The sequence below is a fragment of the Pseudopodoces humilis genome, chromosome 32 (assembly GCF_049639895.1).
Source record: "Pseudopodoces humilis isolate 2021_Gansu_Grassland_sample_001 chromosome 32, ASM4963989v1, whole genome shotgun sequence".
Taxonomy (NCBI): domain Eukaryota; kingdom Metazoa; phylum Chordata; class Aves; order Passeriformes; family Paridae; genus Pseudopodoces; species Pseudopodoces humilis.
Window position 1 is genome coordinate 1,144,593 of NC_142231.1, and position 20,582 is coordinate 1,165,174.

At 65.9% G+C, this 20,582-nt stretch overlaps 3 protein-coding genes across 7 annotated transcripts; 1 reads left to right on the forward strand and 2 right to left on the reverse strand.

Moving 5' to 3' along the window:
* Positions 1-75: 75 nt before the first annotated feature.
* On the reverse strand, positions 76-9,187 carry MYO1A (myosin IA). 3 transcript variants are annotated; one of them, XM_088068777.1, is made up of 29 exons: positions 8,710-9,187; positions 7,728-7,871; positions 6,940-7,055; positions 6,654-6,748; positions 6,445-6,516; positions 6,298-6,344; positions 6,084-6,147; positions 5,913-6,011; positions 5,715-5,818; positions 5,487-5,634; positions 5,287-5,405; positions 5,117-5,203; positions 4,968-5,033; positions 4,752-4,856; positions 4,439-4,501; positions 4,132-4,332; positions 3,300-3,526; positions 3,020-3,220; positions 2,847-2,940; positions 2,582-2,731; positions 2,417-2,485; positions 2,073-2,159; positions 1,764-1,838; positions 1,523-1,657; positions 1,315-1,421; positions 1,114-1,246; positions 861-1,013; positions 663-790; positions 76-330 (listed from the first exon to the last, which is right to left on the reverse strand). In XM_088068777.1, exons 2-29 carry the CDS (start codon positions 7,848-7,850, stop codon positions 207-209), a joined length of 3,192 nt encoding a protein of 1,063 aa, XP_087924903.1. In that variant the 5' UTR covers positions 7,851-7,871; positions 8,710-9,187; the 3' UTR covers positions 76-206. The 3 variants fall into 3 exon arrangements, with proteins under 3 accessions (XP_087924903.1, XP_087924902.1, XP_005532024.2); XM_088068776.1 differs by having other exon boundaries at positions 6,445-6,549; XM_005531967.2 differs by lacking the exon at positions 2,073-2,159 and having other exon boundaries at positions 6,445-6,549.
* A 100-nt stretch (positions 9,188-9,287) lies between these two features.
* Positions 9,288-16,012, reverse strand: NEMP1 (nuclear envelope integral membrane protein 1). 2 transcript variants are annotated; one of them, XM_088068799.1, is made up of 11 exons: positions 15,763-16,012; positions 14,361-14,538; positions 13,682-13,803; positions 13,387-13,597; positions 13,078-13,150; positions 12,863-12,956; positions 12,606-12,720; positions 12,206-12,431; positions 10,909-11,082; positions 10,472-10,695; positions 9,288-10,013 (listed from the first exon to the last, which is right to left on the reverse strand). In XM_088068799.1, exons 2-10 carry the CDS (start codon positions 14,515-14,517, stop codon positions 10,473-10,475), a joined length of 1,395 nt encoding a protein of 464 aa, XP_087924925.1. In that variant the 5' UTR covers positions 14,518-14,538; positions 15,763-16,012; the 3' UTR covers positions 9,288-10,013; position 10,472. The 2 variants fall into 2 exon arrangements, with proteins under 2 accessions (XP_087924925.1, XP_014116070.2); XM_014260595.2 differs by having other exon boundaries at positions 14,361-14,547.
* A 941-nt stretch (positions 16,013-16,953) lies between these two features.
* On the forward strand, positions 16,954-20,295 carry NAB2 (NGFI-A binding protein 2). Of its 2 annotated transcripts, XM_005532035.3 has the most exons (6): positions 16,954-18,224; positions 18,442-18,575; positions 19,049-19,100; positions 19,263-19,395; positions 19,475-19,675; positions 19,787-20,295. In XM_005532035.3, exons 1-6 carry the CDS (start codon positions 17,430-17,432, stop codon positions 19,879-19,881), a joined length of 1,410 nt encoding a protein of 469 aa, XP_005532092.2. In that variant the 5' UTR covers positions 16,954-17,429; the 3' UTR covers positions 19,882-20,295. The 2 variants fall into 2 exon arrangements, with proteins under 2 accessions (XP_005532092.2, XP_014116094.2); XM_014260619.2 differs by lacking the exon at positions 19,475-19,675 and having other exon boundaries at positions 16,955-18,224.
* The last annotated feature ends 287 nt before the right edge of the window (positions 20,296-20,582 follow it).

The following is a 20,582-nucleotide window of genomic DNA, read 5'->3' on the forward strand; positions in this document are numbered from 1 at the left end:
ACCGGGCTGGGCTGTGCCCTCCAGCTTGGGCAGCTGAGGTCCCACCCCACCTGTAACGGGGTGACACCGCCCCGGTACCGACACCTCAACATCCTTTTAATGGGTTTGGAGCGATGCCTGGGTGCTGCCAGGGGTGGGGGATGACACAAGGGGGGGTCGGGGGTGCCAGTGTGAGGGTGCAGGTCCTGGTGAGGGGCAGCTTCCCCTCAGTGCACCAGGACCTCCATCTTGTTGCTGCCCTTTTTCTTGCAGACGGGGCCGTCGGTGCCGGCCTTGGGTGACTCCACCACGGTGATGGACACGTCGCCCTTGGGGAAGCGGGTGGAGAACCTGGGGTGGGAGGATGGAGGGGAGGGGTTCGGATGGGGAGGGGTCAGGATGGAGAGGTGGGAAGGGGACACGCTCTGGCCCATCCCCCCATTGCTGCCTTGGTTGCACCCACTCCTCGCTGGCTGCAGCCAGTCAGGACGCTCACATGGTGCCCCACCCTTGGAGGCTCCACCCCCACCTCAATCCCACCCTGGGCACCGCCCTGCCCCACCCACAACAACCCCACCCACTGAAGCCACGCCCTGTGTGCCCCCAGCCCTGCCCCATCCACTGTAGTCCCGCCCCTCAGACTCCGCCCACTGTGCCCACACCCACCATGACCACGCCCACACCTGTCAGTGATGTGCAGGGGCAGCGCCTGCCCGGTGGTGGCCTCAAAGGTCTGGTGCAGGCGAGTGACCAGCTCGATGAGGTGGTCACTGACCAGCAGGAAGTCACCCTTGGCCCCCACTGTGGAGACCTGTGGGGCGAGCGGGGGGTCAGCCCTGCTGGGGACCCCCTGAGCCCCCAGGGCCCCCCTGCCCAGGTACCTCCTTGAGATGCAGGGCCAGGAAGCCGTCGGAGAATCGGGTGACTGAGACGCCACGGATGTCACTGAGGCTGAGCACGGTCTTGGGCTGGGCGGCCTTGGGGTCAGCCAGGACCAGGTGCTCGGTGGTGAGGAGCACCAGGCGTGGGACTGTCTGTGGGTGGGGGTCAGCGTGGGCAGGGGGTCACCATGAGCTGGGGGGTCACAGTGTGCCCTCCCACTGCTCAGGGCATGGGGCTGAAGCAGGATCTCACCTTTCCACTGGCCCTGTTCACCTTCCTCACGGTGTCAGCCATCACCAGCTTGTCCTTGGCTACGGCGTGGAGCTTCTGGTACTTGGGGTTCTGCTTCAGCCCCAGGTACTCTCCACGGAAGGGCTGCTGCAGGCTGGGGACGAGGCCATCAGCCACTGCTGCCCTGAGCTCCCCTGCACCCCCAGCCCCCTGCCCCGGCACCTTTTGGGGTAGAGGGTCTTCTTGTCCTTGAAGAGCTCGCTGGCGCAGAGCTTGGCCTGCAGCTGGGCCCGGCGCGACGGCGGCAGCTGGTCCCGGTACTTCTTGCACTGCCGAGGGAGGGGGCGATTTGGTGCTGCCGAAGACCTCTCGGGTGAGCTGGCGCACCAAGATCCCGACTGGAATTCTCCCCATCTCCCCCTGCTCCCACCTTCCAGTGGTAGAAGATGTTTTTCAGCTCCTGGTTGGCGTCATCCAGGAACCTGTACGGCGCCGGGGGCCAGGTCCGGTCCATCACCGACAGCGGCGGGAGGTTCTTTGCCAGCCCCACCAGGTACCTCTGCACCTGGGGGTGACAACGTGGCAGGGGGTCAGGAGAGGACAGGGGCGTCCAGGCCCAGGGCAGGGGGCTGGGAAGGCACCGTGGCCCCCTCTCCCCCAGCCCCACTCACCAGCCGCTGGTAGATGAAGTTGGCCAAGCAGGTGCTGGCGCTGGAACGGAAATACTTCCTGTAGGTCCTGCGAGCCTGCGGGGACAGCGCCAGCGGTGAGGACACCGGACATCACAACCAGCCCCACAAACGACAAGGTGTCCCTTCCCCCGCATCCCCCACATCCCCCGTCCCTGTTTGGTCCCAGTGGAGAGGACAGGGGCTCCAGCCCGACAGGGTGGGCAGGAGCGGGGTGGACAGACAGACAGCCCGGACGCAGCGGCACGGACAGCAGGACAGAGGTGGCCGGAGGGTGCGTGGCCCCGTTACCTGGTACCCTCTCCAGTGAGCTGCGATGGTGGTGGCGGCCGCGTGACGTCGGCGCTGGGACTTCAGCTCCCGGAGGAGCCGGCGAGACTGCGGGGGTGAGAGCCCAGGGAGCCCAAGGAGGAGACACCAACACAGACATGGAGCGAGAGGCAGGAGAGAGGCAGGAGAGAGGCAGGAGAGATGGAGCAAAGACGGGGAGAGGAGATAAGGGTGAATCTGGTCCCAGTGTGGGACACACGGAGCTCCTGGTGCCATCGTGGGGCACACGGAGCCCTGTCCCCACCCACCCTGGTCCCCCACACCAGGCCAGTCCCATTGGTGGCCCTGGGGTGCCCAGCCCTCACCTTCCAGCCCCGTGCGTACGCCTGCAGGATCAGTGCTGACCGCTTCATCTGCTTGTAGCGGTTCATTTGCTGCAGGGGAACAAGGGGGTGAGTTGGCTGGGCGTGGAGAGCCAGGGGGAGAGGGATGGGCAAGGGAAGCACAGCCAGGACCTGCCCCGTCCTCACCCTGTGGCCACGGAACCAGGCAGAGATGATGATCTGGCTCTTGCGCATCAGCTGGTACTGGGTCCGGCACCGCCAGCCCCGGAACATCTTCTGGATGAGGGTGGCGAGCTGGGCCACGCGCTCCTGGCGCTGCCGCTCCAGGTCGAAGAGCTGGGGACAACCGTGGCAAGCGCTGGGTCACTGAGCAGCTCCAGGGGCTGTGGCATCACCCAGGACCTCCCAGGACGAGTTTGGACCCCCTGGACTCCCCCGTTCCCAGACTCACAGTGCGTGGCGAGCGGATGAAGACCTTGGTGTGGCCGAACGCCAGCTCCTTGGCAGGGAACGCCAGACCTGCCAGCAGCACCTCGACCCCCTCCCTGCACCGCGGCAGAGACGAGGCCGGTCAGAGTCCCCCCGGCAGCCCCCTGGCCCTCACGGTCCGTGCCCGCCCCGTACCTGTCCCCACCATCCCAGCGGGGCCACGTGCGGGGGTTGAGCATCTTGTAGCGCTGCAGGAAGGGGCCGTAGAGCTGGCGGAAGGCGTAGCCCGCCCGCCTCACCCGCACGTTCTCCATCAGCCCCAGGTACCGGACCTGTGCCAGCACCAGCTCCGGCGTGAACACCATCGCTGACTTGGTGTCGTTGGGTTTGATGCACCTGCAGAGGACAGCGGTGGTTTGGGGAGGGTCTCACAGGCACCAAAGCCACCCCCGGGGGTCTCTGCTGGGGCTGGTACCTGATGTAATTTGGGTTCTTGGAGTAGAGGTTCCTCATCAGCATCGCCACGGATGACTTGAACTGGAAGCCTGCGGTGGGCGGCAGCTTGAGGGAGACTTTCTGGGGGTCTCCCTCGGGGAAGAGCGAGCGCAGCAGCGCGTGCCGGGCCGCCCACATGGCCTGCGAGAGGTCGCGGAAGAGCAGGTCGTTGTTCTTCTCGATGAAGCCCGTCACGTTGTAGGTCACCTGGGGGAGCAGTGGGGTCAGTGCCCGGGCTGGGAGCGGGGCACAGCTCAGCATCTCCGTGCCTGCTCCCAGTCCTACCCCACATCTCCTGTGTGAAGCTGGGCAGGGGACCAGGGCACTGGGAAGAGAACTGGGGTGCTGAGAGAAGGACTAGGATGCTGGGAAGAGGATTGGGGCACTGGGAAAAGGTCTGGGGTGCTGGGAAGAGGTCCAGAGAATTAGGAGGAGGTCTGAGATGCAGGGAAGACGCTTGGGGTGTGGGGAAGGAGACCGGGGTGCTGAAAAGAGATCTGGAGTGATTGGAAAAGAACCAGAGTGCTGGGAAAAAGACTGGGGCACTGGGAAGAGAATTGGGGTGCTGGAAGGAGAACTGGGACACTGGGAGGAGGAGCAGGGTGCTGGAAAGAGAACAGGGTGTTGTGAAAAGGATTGGAGTGCTGGGAAGGGGACCAGGGTTCTGGGAAGAGGATCAGGGTTCTGGGAAGAAGAAAGCGGCACTGGGAAGATGACCAGGATACTGGGAATAAGTTCAGGGTTCTGGGAAGAGGATCAGGGTTCTGGGAAGAGGATCAGGGTTCTGGGAAAAGGAGCAGGCGCTGCCAGACCTTGCCGGCGTAGTGGTGGATGCGGAAGCAGCGCGGTGGCAGGCTGGTGTCGGTGACGTGCCGGGCGTTCTGCGTCTCCTTGCTCTCGTAGTGTTTGTGTGTGGCCAAGAGCTGGTTGAGTTTGGTGAGAAAGGTGTCCTCATTGACCACGCCAGGCCGCAGGCACTCCTCGTCCAGCATGGCCAGGATCCCGCTGGTGCTCTGTGCCGTGAGGGATGGTGTCACCCCAAACTGCCCCAGCAAATCCCAGTTTGGGCTACGGGGGGAGCTGGAACCCCAAGATCCCAGCACTGGGCGGGCAACTCACGTTCTCAATCAAGTTGCAGATGATGCTGTTGTCGAAAAACTCCACCGGGGTCCACTGGATGCCCTGAGAGTAGATGTGGGTCAGACACAGATAAGCCAGACCCTGCCCCATGGACACCCCCAGCTGATGTGGGGCAGGAACCGGACATCCGGCCACGGGGATGAGGATCCCAAATCCCTTCCTGCCATTGAATCTGCTCTCGGCAGGGAGTGGGGCGAGGGAGGGATGTGTGGCGGAGCTGTCTCCAGCACTTCCCCATCCCGGGGGGAGCCAAAGCTCCTTGGGGCCCTGCTCTGGCAGGGGCTGGAGGTACCTCTCGGACGTATTCCTCCTGTTCCTCCTTCAGCGTCATCAGGATGAAGATCTGCTGCAGCTTCTCGTTGCAGTAGTTGATGATGAACTGCTCAAAGCCGTTGTCCTGCGAGAGAAGGGTCCTGTCTGGCAGGTGCTTCCCGAGCCCCTGGCCCTGCCCCATGTCTCAACTGCTGTTCCCGACCCCCTGAATGGGGCTGGTGGGTCCTTCACCCACCTGGAAGATCTCAAAGCCGTAGATGTCCAGGACGCCCATCACCTTCCTCTGCTCGTTCGACTTCACCTGGGGAGATAACGGGGTGTTGAACCCTGTGTGGGGTGGGGGTCCAGGGTCTTGCCAGGGCTCCAGGATCCCCTGGAGCTCACCTGGATGCTGGTGTTGATGCGATTCACCAGCCAGTCGAAGAGGCGGCTGTAGATGTTCTTGGCCAGCGCGTCCCGGCCGTAGTAGCCCTGGGGAGATAGGAGAGGGGCTGGTGCCGGCTCATGGGGGCCTGCCAGGCATCAGCCCCACGGCTGGGGGTGGTCCTGCTCACCTGGGGGACAGTGAGGGTGGTGAGCACCGTCTCATCCCGCGCCTTCACCGTGCGGGAGCACAGCGCCTGCTCCAGCGTGCTGGGGTCCAGCCCGATCAGCTCGCAGATCTCGCGCAGCTCTGCGTGGGGAGACGGCGGTGTCAGAGCTGAGGAGGGGCTGAGGGGGTCCCCAAACCCCCCATTCCCATCCCTGTCCCTACCCTGGGGCTCGGTGATGCTGCAGGCCTCCATCCCGCTGGCCTGGAAGCTGCTGCTCAGCTGGATGTTGCCCAGTTTGAGCACCACGGCCGTCACCTCCAGCAGCTCTGTCACCTCGGCGGGTGAGAAGCCGATGATCCTCATGGCATCCTGGGGACGGGCAGAGCAGCTCAGGAGATGGGGTGGGCTCCAGGATTTTTAGGGGAGGGGTCCTGTCTTCCTGTGGCTACCTGCATGGCGTGGAAGTTGGCTGCATCGTCCATGCCAGGCAGGCTGGAGCTCTCCCGGTTCAGGTATCCATAGTACCCACAGTCCTGGCGGAGCTTCAGCTGCTCTGGTTGAGGGGAGAGGAGGTGGAAGTTCAGCCACGATCCCCTCCAGATCCTGTTCCACCTCCAAATCCCCCACACTGTGGGGTCTGGACCTACGGAGCAGCTGCGGCGAAGCCCCAGCCAGGAGCTGGTAGAAGATGTGGAAGTTCCTCTCGCCCTTCACGTGCCGGACAATGCGGGATTTCTCCAGCAGGTCTGCGGGGAGGGGTCAGTGTCAGCGGGGTGTGTGGAGTGGAAGCCCCCGGGATGGGTGGGATGAGTACTCACAGTTGCTGATGACCCCTCCCAGGGGGTCCCCCTTGAAGTCGAACTCAATGTCCATGTACTTGCCCTGGGGGAGGGGGCTGGGTCAGGGAAGGGCTCCTGGTGGGATTGGCAGCTCCACTCCCCATGTCCCCATCCCTGTCCCCTCTGTGCTCCCAGCCCCATCAGGACCCACATGGCCCCAGCAGGGTCCAGCCCCCCTCCCCAGGCCACTCACGAATCGGGAGGAGTTGTCATTACGGACAGTCTTGGCGTTCCCAAAGGCTGCAGAAGAGGACAGGGGTCACAGTGAGGTCCAGGGGGACAGTGCCAAACCCTGGTAGGTCTGAGATGCTGGAGCAGGCTCAGGGTGTGGGGCACTCACCCTCCAGCACAGGGTTGGACTGCAGGAGCTGCTCCTTCACCTTGTTCACCTCCTCCCCTTTGCTGCTCACGGCTGCCATGTAGGACATCACCAGCTTGCTGGCCTCTGCCAGGGGGTCATTGGTGTGGGGCCGTGGGTGCTGGAGCTGTGCCCGTCACCCCACCAGCCCCTCGCAGTGCCCTGAGCCCCCCTCGCAGCCCTGGCTGTACCTGTCTTGCCGGCGCCGCTCTCTCCGGTGATGAGGATGCACTGGTCCCTGTTCCGGTCCCGCAGCGAGCGATAGGCATCGTCAGCAATGGCATAGCTGGGGGCAAGAGGGGTTGGAAGGGGCTGGAGCCATCTGGGGGCTTCAGGAAACACCAAGACCTCCCCGTTGTGGCTGTGGCGTTGCCCCAAGTGGATTCCCTTGGACCCCGACACCTTGGGATTGCCTGGGAGTGAAGCCCTTGGCACATTCCAGGGGACCAAGGGCACCACCAGCCTCCCTGTCCTCACATGTGGGGCTTCACGGCAAAGAAGCTGCAGTTGTGATACTCCTCCACCTTCTCTGGGGTGTAGATGGGCAGGGACTGGTAGGGGTTCACTGAGATCACCACATTCCCAATGTATGTCTGTGGGACAGCAGGAAAGCAGGGATGAGGGACCAGGAGAACCCGGACCAGGAGAACCCAGACCATGTCCTGGTGCTCCCCATCCCCATCCAAGGTCCTTGTCTTCATCCTAGACTCCAGATCCTGCTCCCCATCCTGGGACCCTCTATTCTGCTCCCCATCCCAGACCCTGCAGCCCTCCTGCTCTCCAGATGCTTCTCCCCATCCCAGACCCCAAATTTCGCTACTCACCCTCGACCCTGCAGCCCTCCCACTTTGCATCCCAGGCCCCATGCCCTGTTCCCACTCTGGACCACAAAGTTCTCCTGCTCCCAATCCCAGACCCCATATCCTGCTCACCTTGAAGCTCTCCCAGATCCTGCAGCCCTCCCAATCCCCATCTCGGACCCCATATCCCTCTTCCCTTCCCATACCCCATATCCCGCTCCCCATCCCACACCCTGCAGCCTTCCCATTCCCCATCTTAGACCCCATATACTCTTCCCATCCCAGACCCCATATCCCTCTTCCCTTCCCATACCTCATATCCCATTCCCCATCCCACACCCCATATACCATTCCCCATCCCACACCCCCTATCCCATTCCCCATCCCAGACCCTGCAGCCCTCCCATTCCCCATCCCACTCCCCATACCCCACGCCCCTCCCCAAGCCCCCGTCCCGCTGCCCACGTAGATGTCGTGGCGGCGGAATCGCTCCCGCAGTGTCTGGACCAGCGACTCCTCGCTCAGCGGGTCCAGCAGCACCAGGTCCGCCACAGCCCCGGCGTCCAGCAGCGCTGAAGTGCCTTCCATGGCCGGGCAGCTCCGGGGCAGCTGGGACACAGCACGGGCTGGGGGCTGCAGCAGCCACGGACATGCAGCCCCTTCCCCAAAACACCCCACCAGGTCCTCGGCAGTCTCTGGGATCTTCGCTGCTCCCCCCAACCCTGGGGGCAGGGGACAAGGCAGCCACACAGCCACAGAGGCACAGGGGGCACCTTCCCGGTCTCCCCGTGCCCAGGACCCCGTGGTGGGGCTGGGGGCAGCCGGACGCTGGGGGGAAGCGGGGACCCGGCCAGGAAATGCGGACACCTGGATCCTATTCTTGGGGCAGGGATTAATTCAGCCTCCGCTTCCTCCCTCCTTCCTGGCAGGGGGAAGCCGGGCCGGGGAGGGGAGCCCGAGCCCCCCGACAGGTCCCTGCCGGGAGCCCGTGCGCTGCTTCCCTCCTCTGCCCCATCCCTCATGACAGCACGGTCACGTTCCCGGGGGTGACCTTCACCCCCACTTTACAGCTGGGTTGCAGGGCTGTAAACCCAGCCCCACTTATCTGTGCCCCGGGGAAAGTTCACGAGCGAGGGGAAGATGGGGAAGGATGGGGCAAAAAGGGTGATGGAGGTGGCCCCAGCAGCCAGAGCCCTCCAGGGGTCTGAGCTCCCCCGGGCTGCTGGGTTGAGACCCCAGGGTCAGCAGCCGTGGGTGGGAGCCAGAGGAAGAGCCCCCCACAGCCCCAGGGCAGCGCCGGTGACAATGACAGCGGGTCCCCACGCCCCGTGGGATGCAGGTGCTCCGGGATGGGGGTGCTGGGGACAGGGTACCCCCATCCAGCTGAGGACTGGGGGGGCTCGGGCGCTCCTGGGGCTGTCTGGCAGCAGAGGGGTCCCCGACTCACCTCCCGGTCGCAGAGCAGCAGCTGCGGGAGCGGCTTCAGCTGCAGCGGCTTCAGCCGGAGCTGCCCCGGAACCGGCGGGGCTCAGCCCAGCCCAGCGCCCGGTGCTGGCCCCGTCCAGCCCACGGAGGGGCGGGGGGGCCGCAGGGCCCTCCCCCAGAGGTCCCAGATGGGGAAACTGAGGCACGAAGGAGCAGCCAGTGGGGATGAGCCCCAAGAGCGCCGCCGGCACTCACGCCTGCCCAGGGTCTGTGTGCCTTCCCCACCCGGCAGCTCAGAGCAGGAACAAGCAGGGAAAATCCTGGAGCACAGCAAACAAAGGGAGCTTCCTCTCCTGGGCTACGGGAAGCAGGGGCAAGGTACAGGGCTGGAGAACCGGGAATGCCCAGGGCTGCTCAGAGGACACCTGTCCCCAGAGAGGACACCTGTCCCCAGCCCAGCCTGAGGCCGCGGTAGGTCCTGCCACAGGGAATGTGTCACCCAGGGGCTGTTGTGTCCCCACACACCATCCCCAGCAGAGCCACCTGAGGGTGAGCTGAGCCCTGGGGTCGCAGCAGGACGAACAAATGAAGCTCAGGACCTAAAAAATACATCTTTATTAAAAATACAATCAGTCATTCACCACGCTGAGGGTGGGGGGCACAGAGTAACAGAGTCTGCGGGAGGAAAGCACAGCGAGGGTTGGAGAGCAAACCTGGGACAGGGACAGACCTGGGACTGGGACAAACTGATGGCAGAAGCTCCAGGTGAGGTAGGGGCTGGGTTGGGGGTCCCCAGGGCAGCTGAGGAGCTGAGGGCAGCGTTATTGCTTAGGAAGTTGCATAGATTGGGGTGTCCCCTCCAGCTTTATGCTTTGGCAGAGCTCCCCAGCCAGCACTGGGAGCTGGAACATCGGTGGGGTCACCCCCAATCCCCGCCCGCACCCACCGGGAGAGGAGTAACAGCAGAAGGGCAGCCAGGCAGGGAGGAAGCACATCCACGCTCATCCTCAGCTCTGGCATGAGGAGAGGGGGCTGAGCATGGCCTCTACCCCAACACCACATCCGGGGGCAGCCAGCAGACCCCGAGGCTCCACAACTCCACCTGGGAGGTGCCGGAGTTGTTGGTATCCACACGCGATTGAAGCCAAGGCAGAGGTGTGGCCCGACCAGCTGGAGCTCCGTGACATTTGTAACAGGAGGAGGAGGAGGAGGAGGAGGAGGAGGAGGTCACTGGCAGCTCCCTCACCACGGCTCCAGGCAGGTGCTGAGCACACAGGTACCAGCGGGACAGGTCCAAAGTTCCTCTCGTGTGTCACCCTCAGGCACCTGCACAGGGGATGGAGGGGAAGGTCCATCCCCACCCCAGGCTGTCCGGTGCCCAGTGAGGGGAATGGGGCTCCTGTCTGCAGCCCACAGCTGTGGCACGGAGCCAGAGAAGCACCCAGGTTTGGGAGAGGGTCCCTGCCCCGGGGGTGCCACCCTGGGAGCTCACAAAAGTCCACTGCAAAAGTTGGGGTGGGTCCAGGCTGCATCCAGGACCAGGTGACCTCCCAGCCTGGGGAGGCTCCCATGCATCCCGGCCCCCCAACAGCCAGAGCTGTGCTGACAGCAGCCTTCACACCTCAGGCAGGAGCTGCAGGGGAAGGGAGGTCAGATCCCCTTTTCTCCCTGTCAGAGGGGTCCATCCCCACAGGGTCCATCCCCACAGGGTCCATCCCCACAGGGACCATCCCCACCATGCCTGGAGCAGCCCAGCAGTGGTTCTGCTCCTCAGGGCAGCTGACCTCACTGGACATCCAGATGCTTGTGGGGCAGGGAATCACTCCTGTGATTCCCAACAGAGAAGCCATTGATGTTTTCCTCCTCCTCTTCATCATCATCATCATCATCATCATCATCCTCCTCAAAGAGCTGCTCGTTAAAGAGACTTCCCAGGCCGAACTCCCGCTCGTGGGCAGACACCTCGTTGGGGGTGACATGAGAAGCACCACCCACAAAATCAGCAAACCTGGGAGAAGCCACAGAGCAGCACATTGGGCAGGTGTCTCCTCTGGAGAGGCCCTGACACACACAGGGTAAATCATTTTGGTGCTGGGACCTGCTGCTATCCCCCCAGCACTCTGTGCTCCCACCCAGCACAGATCTGTGTCTCTGAGGACAGAGGTGACAGCACAGAGAGACACAGGGCGCCCACCCCGAGCTCGCTGCTGGGGAATGTTACCTTTTGGGAGACTGGATGCGGGACACCGTGGTCCAGGCAGAGAATTCGGGGCTCTGGCAGGAGCTCCGCAGCTCTGCCAGGGCCTTGCGGGTCTCCACCTCTCCCTGGAGCCGAAATTCCTCCTCCGTCAGCAGCCGAGGAGGGCTCGGGCCCAGCCTGGAATTCTGCACCCTCCTGCCAGGGGGGCAACACCAGTTAATGCCTGGATGGGGTGGGACCAGCTCCCAGGGCAGGACCCCAGGAGCAGAACTCTCAGGACAGAACCCCTGGGCCAGGATCACCCTCCAGGGCAGGACCCCAGGAGCAGGAGCTCTAAGGCAAGACCAGCACGTGAAGCCACCTCCCAGGGCAGGAAATCTGGGAGCTCAGCTCCCAGGGCAAGAACCCCTGGGCAGGATCAGCTCCTGGCACACAAATCTCTGGGGCAGAACCAGCTCCTGAGACATGAATCCCCGGGATAGACCAAGCTCCCAGGACAGGACCAGCTCCTGGGTATCCTAGGGTGACTCTATGATGATTTATCCCCAGTCAGCTGCTCTGTCGATGCTGGATATTAATTTCTACACCTTTAACACCGGTTCTGAGGGTGCAGGGGGACAAAAAGAAGCGTGGAGTTTGTTATCAGAAGCTGCACTCACTTCTCTGCATTCTGCTCTGCAGCACAGACAGGACAGAGCTCTCCTTTGCTTTTAGTTTTTACAAGTTTTTCCTTTTCTTGGATCTGTTCAAAGCTGCTCTGGACTGAAAACCCAGAAAAGCACCGGAGCTCCCACCTGGAGCTCAGCAGGGCCTGGGAGCTGCATTCCAGCACCAGAGGAACTGAACAGAGCCTGAGTGAGCCAAGCAAAGCAACCCCTGACAAAAAGGACTTCCTGAATTTGCCATCTCCTCAGAACTGAGAGAGGTTTTATTGTTTAATGTTGTTCAGTTTTTATGCTTGTGAATATTTTGCTGTTGTTGAATATTTGCTGTTAAATAAACTGTTTTTTTCCACTTTTCTCCAAGGAAATCTTTTCCTGAACCCGTCAGGGGGCTGCTTGAATTTGCTTTCTGGAGGGATCCCATTTGGAGGTTTCTTCCCAAATTTGCCCTAAAGCAGGACACGGGGCCAGCTGGCAGTGGGGAAAGTGGAACATACCCCTCTAGCCTCTGCTCCTTGCTCCCAAGGGCCCTCTCCTGCACCAATCCCAGGGGAAAGAGGGCACAGTCCCCCACCCAGTATAAACCAGTATAAATCCTGGTTCTGTGACACTCATCCCAACCCAGCTGGGAGCCGAGAGCAAGCTGCAATCCTCACCGGTAGGCAGCGAAGGCCCACTGCAAGGGGTAGTCCAGGTTCTTGGTGCAGACAGCGATGAGCACCAGCCCCAGGGCGATGGGGTGGATCTGGATGCCCGAGTACATCAGCAGCAGCCCCAGCAGCTGCAGGGCCCAGGACAGGAGGTTGATGCTGCGCTCGTTCTCCAAGGGGCCGTACCTGTAGCACACGGCGAAGCTCACTAGGCCCACGAACAGCAGGTAACCTGTGGGAGAGCACAGGGATGGGGCAGAAATCGGGGAGCTCCGTGAGGATGAGGGGGGACCTGACACCATCCCCTGGGAGCAGCAGCAGCAGCAGCAGGGACAAGGGGACTCAGCATTGCTCCCCAGCTCTGCTGGGAGACGTTCACCCTCTGAGTCCCAGAGCTCCCACCTACCTAACAGGTACTGCCAGTAGGATTTGCAGATCTCCTGCAGGTTCTTGAAGATCAGCTGAAGCAGGTACAGGGAAAAGGACCAACCTCCGACCAGCAGGAAGTACACAGGGCTTTTCTGGAGGAGCACAGGGAGGGTTGCAGCAGGCTGTGGATACCTCCCCTAGGTGCTGAGCTGCCCTGTACCAAACCCAGTCCATCCCAGTACAGGTATGGGAAGGGCCACGAGGCCTCTGACCCCCTCAAGATGTGACACCTACTTTGGGCATGACCTTGGACATCATGTAGACGAGGACGAGCAGCGAGGCCAACAAGCCAACACTGATCCCGGCTGAGTAGTAGAAGATCTGGCTCCTGCAATGATCACACAGGGAATCACTCACAGCAGGTGCTTTATGGATACCTGTGCACAAACAGCCCCAGCCACCGGGCACTGCCCACCTGCCCCAGCCCCTGGGGAAAGGAGGGAGCTCACCTGCTCAGGGAGTCCCCACAGAAAAACAACAGCAGGCCCAGGAAGAAAACAAGGAACAGCTTAGGATCAAAGCCTGGAAAGAAAGCGAATCCCTGTGGAGAGGGGCACGGTGGGAAGCTCCCACCGGCCTCAGGGGCACAGGACAGGGATGGGGCAGCGTCCAGGTGAACCTGCAAGTGCCCCAAATCCCTTCCACAGATCAAATTCCCTTCCTGAGGAAGGAACAGGTCCTTGGATCATGAGCTGCCCTGTCCTGCTGTCCCCTGGGCAGCCCCCAGACCCCTTTTCCCCAGCGGGGAGGGGACGTACGTCGGAAGAGGACGACGGAGTAGGTGGTGCCGGGCTCCAGCAGCTCGACCTTGAGGCAGGTTTTGTTGCTGTAGAGATCCACGTTGATGCTGGTGTCGTTGAGCTTCCCCCGCAGGAAGGAGAACACCACGTTCCACACGCTGAACTTCTCCAGCTCCTCCTCGCTGTCCACCTGGGTGACGCGGATCATCCAGCTGCTGGTGACGCGGATCTGCGGGAAGCCAGGGGGGAATGGATGGAGGGGCTGGAGCAGGGAGGATCTGCTGCCTCCTCCTCCTCCTCCTCCTCCTGTCACCTGTGTCCTCGTCCAGATGTCGTTCCATCGCGGGACGCGTGTGTTGGTGTAGCAGAAGCGCTGGGAATCATTGTGGTGGGAGGTGTGGCCCTCCTGGAGCGGGATGATGGGATCCTTGGTGCCTGGGAAGTGCACAGGGAGGGGTTCAGGCCCTGCTGCCCTCTGCTTCACCCACCGAACCCTTTCCCTCCCCTGGGATCTTCCACTGAGGCACATTCCCCCCGATCCTGCCGCTGTTTTCCTTGGAATGCATCCTCCGGTTCCTTTTTGGGATAATCCCGTGGCCTGGGCTGTGGGGATCAGCACAGCCCCACCCCTGCGGCCCTTCCAGCTCGATTCCCAGGTCCAAAATCCGACCTCACGGGCGTTAATCCACCGGCACGCACTCGCCCCCCGAGGTGAAGCGGCTCCCGAGCCGCAGGGAAAGCGCGATCGTCCCGGGGGACCGGGACAGCGGGACACGAAATCCCGGTCCTACCGGGCCGCACCGGTCCCCGCAGCGTGGAGGCCCCGGGAAGCGCTCAGAGAGTTCCCTGGGGGCGCAGGGGGTCTCTCAGCGGGCACCGGGCAGTTCCCCGAGCCCCCGCCGCTGGTCCCATTCTCTCCGGGGCTGTCGCCGCCCCGCTCCCCACCACGACGCCCCCCGATCCCCGCCCTCGGACGCCGCTGCCCCGCGCACCTGCAGCTATCAGGAGCGGGAAGGGCAGGAACAGCAACAGCAGCACGGGCAGTCCCGGGAGCCGCCACCGTCGCCCCGGAGCCGGTTTCATCCCTCCCGCCGCTGCTGCCCCGGCTTCCGCTTCCGGCGCCCGCCTGGCCCGGCCGCCGAGGAGCATCCACAGCCAATAGGAGAGGAGCTGGCAGGGCTTTGTCGTTAATTGACAGCTGATTTAGCCTATCAAGAATCATCTCCGATCTCGCTCCCGCCCCTCCGTGCCCTGCCACCTTGATTGACAGTATTTCTAACCTATCAGCAGTGGGCATGCAGGAAGCATCCATGTTCCCGCCCTCGGTTACCACGGTGACCAGCGTGCCCCTCCATTCACTCAACAGCCACGCCCCGCTCTGGTAACAGCTCTGACAGACACACCTCTCGACCAATCACAGTGCAGACCCAGCAGGCCACGCCCCATCCCCCACCTGTATCCCGCGTGATTGACAACCGCCTCCACCTATCAGAGCGCGGCCTCGCTTTGTTTGTGTGAATGGGGTCACGCGTGGGGTGCGCGCAAGTCCCGCCCCTCGCCCCCCGCCCCTCCCCCGGCGGCCGAACCCGCGGCCCCGGGCCCCGCGACCCCACGGCCCCTCCGGGGGCTCCGCCGGGGCGGACGCGGCACGAGGGTCACCGGTGACCCGCGGCGCGGCCGAGCCCGCATCCCACGGGCCGAGGGGCGGCTCGGCTCGGCCGGGGGGCTCCGGTTCGCCCCGCTGCCGGCACCGTCCGTCCCCTCGCAGCGAGGCTCCCCCAGCCCCGGGAAGGGGGCGCCGCCCTCCGCGTGGGTCCCTCCCCGTGGGGCGGCGGCCGGCCGTGGGCGGGCAGCGGGGAGCGGGCTCGGGCGGCCCCCCCGCTCCCCCTCCGCGGGCCGTGGGCGGCGGAGCCGGGAAGCGGCGGGGCCGTGGGCGGAGGATGTGCGTCAGCCGGGGGCAGCGCCGGGGCTGGGAACGGCCCCGCCGCGCCGGACGCTTGGTCGTGGAGAGCGGGGGGGGGGTGACAGGGGGGCGGCGGGGAAGGGGGGTGAAGCGGGAGGTCTGGGGCAGGACCCCCGCCGTGGGGACCGTGCCCGTGCGGGACCCCCCGGCTGCTCCCCCGGCAGCTCCGGGGATGCGCTCCTGACACCGGCACGGCCCCCCCGGCCAGGATCGCGCGGGGGCGGCTCTGGCCCCACGCCAGGCGCCGGCCGCGGTATAAATAGCGCCGAGCCACGCAGGGCCGGACTGGCGTGTGGGTCGTGACACCCCCCGCCCCCCCTCCCCCTCCCGCGGGAGGGACCCCGGTGCTGCGGGCGAGGGGCTTCAGCATCCCCCCAGCCCACCCGAGAAACCTCCGTCCGCTCCCGTTCTCGCTGCCCCGGGGTGCTCACCGCGAAGCCTTTGGATGGCAGCGTGTGCTTGCCGGTGTCACCAAGTGCCAGCCCTTCGCAAGGGCTCCGGCACCGGGGGGGCACTGCCGGGACAGCGCTGCCGGTACCCGGAGCATCCCCGCGCCCGGCCGGGCTGTCACCCAAAGCGGGGATGCTGCGTGCGCTGCCCGCGGGATCCCCGGGATTCGGGATGTCCACGCCGACACCGGGCACCGCGTCCCTTTCGGGGGCTTGTGCCTCTCCCACGGACCCCCCCCGTGTCCTCCCCGCTCCCTGCCGGGGCTGCGGGACCCCCGATGCCGCCGTGCGGGGCGCCGCTCCCGCTCCCCTCCCGCTGCTCCGGTGCCGGGGGGGAAAGAAGGGGGGCCGGTGCCGCCGCCCCCGCTGCTGCCCCCCCCCCCCCGCGCTCGGCGGGGGGGGGGGGCGCGGGACCCCCCCCCGGGGCCTCCCCCGCGCGGCGCAGCCGGGGCCGCTGCTATTTCACGGTCCCGCCCGTGTGGGCGGCGCGCAGAGCGGCGCGGCGCGGCGGAGGGAGCGCGCCCGGCCCGGCCGCGGGACCCCCGAGCCCCGGCACCCCCCGGGCCCCCGGCTTGAGCCGGGCCCGGAGCCCCCCCCCCCCCCCCGGGCCGCCGGGCGGGGCGGGCGGAGCGGACGGGGGCGGTCCCAGGCGGCGGTGAGCGAGGGGGGGACGGCGGGGAGGGGACGGGGCACCGGGGGGCACCGGCCAGGGCGAGAGTCCCGGGGAACGGTGGCCATGGTGTGACTGGGGGCACCGCAGGGGGACGGAGCAGCGAGGGCCAGCGGGCAGGGCCGGGGGTCCAAGGGGTGTTGGCCACGGGGCTCCGGGCGGGTCCGGGGCGCGGGGTTGCACGCGGAGAGGATGGTCCCGGTGGGACCGGGGGCACCGCAGCACCGGGGGGTACCGGGCGAGGTAGGGGGCTCGTGGGGGGATGGCCTCGATGGGACCGTGGGAGCACAGAGGGACGGTGGGGACGGAGGGGGGGATGGAACACCGGGGGTCACCGGGCAGGACAGAGAGCCCGGAAAGGGATGACCCCGGTGGGTCTGGGAGGAATGAGGGGGATGGGGCACAGGGTGGGTTCGGGGCACTGGAGGGCATCAAGCAGCTGCGGGGACGCTGTGGGAGGATCGCCCTGGTGGGACCGGGGAGGGGATGGGGGCACCGAGCGGGGCGGGGTCACCAGGGAAGGATGGCCCTGATGGGATCCAGGGGACCACAGAGGAACAGGGCAGGGCAGGGGGCTTGGGGAATGCTGGTCGTGGTGGAATTGGCACTGGCACATCATCCCCGGGGCTGGGGGAAGCCCCACGTGTGTCCTGCCCCACAGGAGGACCTGGCGTGGAGGGGCTGCAGGGGGGGGCAGAGGCTGGGCACAGCCCGGGGTAGGGGGTTTGGGCTGGGATGCGGGTGTCCCCACTCATGTCTGTGCCATGTCCCGGGGCTGTGGCTGCAGGGATCGTCCCAGCTCGGAGCACATGGGTGGGACTGGGCGCCCCGTGGGGTTTAAGGACACTGGAACACCCGTACACGGGAGTGCTCCCTCTGCCCTTTATCCCTAGGCTCAAGGGTGGGGAGGGGGTTTCTCCTGCATGACTGTCCGTCCCGGTGGTGAGTCCGTCTGTCCTCTGTCCACCACAGGCTCGCCATGGCCCTGCCCCGCACGCTGGGGGAGCTGCAGCTGTACCGGGTGCTGCAACGCGCCAACCTGCTGGGCTACTACGAGACCTTCATCCAGCAAGGGGGGGACGACGTGCAGCAGCTCTGCGAGGCGGGCGAGGAGGAGTTCCTGGAGATCATGGCGCTGGTGGGCATGGCCACCAAGCCCCTCCACGTCCGCCGCCTCCAGAAGGCCCTGCGTGAATGGGCCTCCAACCCGGGGCTCTTCAGCCAGCCCGTCTCGGCTGTCCCGGTCAGCAGCATCCCGCTCTTCAAGCTCTCTGAGGCCGGCGGGCGCAAGGCGCTCAGCAACGGGCACGCCAGCCCCAGCGAGGCCGCGGGCAAAGGGGGTGGCAGTGCCGGGACGCCCCCGGCCCGCAGCCCCACGGAGCCAGGGGAGAAGCTGTCACCGTCAGCGGCTCCACCGTGGCCGGGAAGGAGCACCCCCGAGTCGGAGGGTGGTGGGGATGAGGAGCCGGGGGGTCCCCCCTTCTCCCCGGGCGGGAGCAGCGGGGAGCAAGCGGTGGGCACGGAGCTGGAGCCGGAGTTGGCACGGACGGTGGTGGAGAGCGTGGAGCGGCTGCTGCAGAGCTGCCCCCGGGGCGGCGAGGCCGAGCTGCGGGCGCTGATGAAGCTCAACAAGAAGCTGGCCAAGGCTGTGGGGCACATCTTCCAGCTGGAGGACGGTGACCGGCAGAAGGAGGAGGAGATCCGTCGGCACAGCGCGATCTACGGCCGCGGCGAGGCCCGGCGCCGGGAGGGCAAGCAGCTCACCCTGCACGAGGTGGGCTCCGTGCTTGAAGTTCCTGGGATGTGCTGGGTTGGGACAGGGACCGGGGCAGCTCTGGAGGTGGGGGTGGGTGGGATTCGAGGTCTGCTCCTACTCAGGTGGCATCTGCCAGCCTGGAGCTGGTGCTGCCTTAGCCGAGGGTCGTGTGGGCGCTGCTGTCCCGTGGGCGCTGCCGTCCCTGTCCCCGCTCACACATCATCTCTGCCCCCAGCTCATCATCAACGAGGCGGCCGCCCAGTTCTGCCTGCGGGACAACTCGCTGCTGCTGCGGCGCGTCGAGCTCTTCTCGCTGTCACGACAGGTCGCACGGGAGAGCACCTACCTGTCCTCGCTCAAGGTTGCCAGGTGAGCCCAGACGTGGGAAACCCCCACCTCGTAGGCCTGGGGGGACCTGGCTGTCACCCCCTTGCACCCCGGGAGCTGCACCGTGATCCAGCGCTTCTGGATGGGGCCAGGACCGTGCGGCCCCCAGTTCCCCTTTGGCAGCGTGGGTGGTTTCTGCCTGACCTCGGAGCGTGGGAGGTGGGGAGGATGGGAATGACGGGGATGCCAGGCGTGGGGGGGGGGGGCACACCAGGCAGTAAAGGGATGCCTCTGGGGATACCCCATCTCTTGTCTCCATTCCCAAAGCCCCCTGCCCACCGTGCCAGGGCTGCCTTTTCCCTTTGCTCTCCAGCTGCTTCCCTCTTTTTCCGCCCCCGATTCCATCCGTGCCAGAACCCCGGCTTCTGGCATTGCCCTGCCTGGTGGCTCCGCTTACAATGTGGGGCCTTGCTGTGGCCACCCCCACGCCTGATACAGCCTCCTTCCACCCCCAGGGCCCATCCCGAGGACAGCGGTGCCATCGTGGCCAAGCGGCTCAAGCAGGAGGTGGGTGCAGGTGCAGGGGGAGCGTGTGCAGGTGCGCACATCTGCGAGCGTGGGCGCGACATGAAACGTGCCCGGGGCTGCCCATGCCAGCTCGGGGTGACGGCCGCGGGTGTTGTGGGGTGGGTGGTGCAGGGGGATCTGCTCACCTGTGTGCTCTGGCAGGCGGGAGAGCAGAGCCGCCCTGAGCTCCTGGCACTGCCGGTGGGGCTGGAGCCCCCCGGGGCCGGGTACCGAGCCAGCTTGGAGGAGGACACGGGCAGCCTCTCCGGGGAGAGCCTCGACGGCCACTTGCAGGGTGAGTGGGGGTCCCTTTCCTTCGCGGGTGGCTGGCGGTGGCAGGCTCCTGGCGCTGACTGTCACCCCTCTCTCGGCAGCGGCGGGGGCCTGTCCCCGGCTGACCCCTCCGCCCGGTGCGGCCCCGGACGTGCCCCTCGGCCTCGCGCCCCACGGGCTCTGGAGCCGCCACATCCTCCAGCAGACGCTGATGGACGAGGGGCTGCGCCTGGCCCGCCTGGTCTCGCACGAGCGCGTGGGGAGGCTCAGCCCCCTCCTGCCGGGGAAGCCCCCGGGTCCAGGTGAGCCCCCGCGCCGCCGGGGGGGCTTCGCCGTGGGCAGGGGTCAGGGTGGCACCGCTGCCTTCTTCTGTGGAATCGTGTCCTGACGCCATGTCCGTGTTCTCCCCACAGAGTTCGAGGATGGGCTGGCAGAACGGGGTCCTCCGGCCCCCCCAGACCCCCCTCGGGGCACCATCAAGGTGGAGCAGGAGACCAGCAGGCAGTGAGGCCCCTGTAGCCCCCCGCCACCATTAACGAAGCAATAACGTGCTGGGGGACGGGTGCGGCGGCACTCCGGGCCCGGGGAGCTTGCGGAGGGGGGGGTCTCAGCCACAGCCCCCCGACCCCCTCCCGTCCCACACCGACGCTCTGGTGTTACCTCAGCCGCGGCGGGATGCGACTCCCCGCAGCAGCAATACCTTCATCCCGCCCGGCTCCGCGCCCCCGCCGTCCCCCTAGGGCTGGGGAGCCCTCGATGGACTGGAGCCCCCTGCAGAGCCCCCCCAGTGCTGACCGTTCCCCCCTCCACACCCCGGCCCCGTCACCGCGCGGGGACAGACGCGTCGCGCTGTGCGCTCCCACGTCAGCGCTGCCGCCCACGCCGGGCACACGGTCCCCCCCCCACCCGCAGCGCCCACGCACCAGCCGCCAGCCCCCTCCCCGCAGCACGTGCCAGCTCACTGTGCGCCCCCCCCCCCACCCTGCGACCACCCCCCAGCACCGCATCGGCTGTAAATACCCCCCCTCCCCCCGCTGCCCCCGCACGCGCCCCCCCCCCGCACCCCGATACCTGCGTGTGCTCCAAGCATGGTCCGGGGGGTGTCACACGTGCCGGGGGGTGTCACCCCCTCCCAGCACGACGCAGGCGGCGTTTGACGGGCACTGGGGAGGTGTTGTGTCCCCCCCCCCCCCCCCCCCCCCGCCCCCC

Coding starts and splice junctions, on each gene's coding strand:
- MYO1A (XM_088068776.1), bottom strand. CDS start 7,850: ATGGAAGGCACTTCAGCGCTGCTGGACGCCGGGGCTGTGGCGGACCTG. Junction 5,406..5,486: donor CAGCATCACCGAGCCCCAGG/GTAGGGACAGGG, acceptor CTCCCCACGCAG/AGCTGCGCGAGATCTGCGAG. Junction 4,333..4,438: donor TCTGCAACTTGATTGAGAAC/GTGAGTTGCCCG, acceptor CTCACGGCACAG/AGCACCAGCGGGATCCTGGC.
- NEMP1 (XM_088068799.1), bottom strand. CDS start 14,517: ATGCTCCTCGGCGGCCGGGCCAGGCGGGCGCCGGAAGCGGAAGCCGGG. Junction 11,083..12,205: donor TGGGCCTTCGCTGCCTACCG/GTGAGGATTGCA, acceptor CCCCCCTGGCAG/GAGGGTGCAGAATTCCAGGC. Junction 10,696..10,908: donor CGCATCCAGTCTCCCAAAAG/GTAACATTCCCC, acceptor GGCTTCTCCCAG/GTTTGCTGATTTTGTGGGTG.
- NAB2 (XM_005532035.3), top strand. CDS start 17,430: ATGGCCCTGCCCCGCACGCTGGGGGAGCTGCAGCTGTACCGGGTGCTG. Junction 18,576..19,048: donor TCCTCGCTCAAGGTTGCCAG/GTGAGCCCAGAC, acceptor TTCCACCCCCAG/GGCCCATCCCGAGGACAGCG. Junction 19,396..19,474: donor CCTCGACGGCCACTTGCAGG/GTGAGTGGGGGT, acceptor CTCTCTCGGCAG/CGGCGGGGGCCTGTCCCCGG.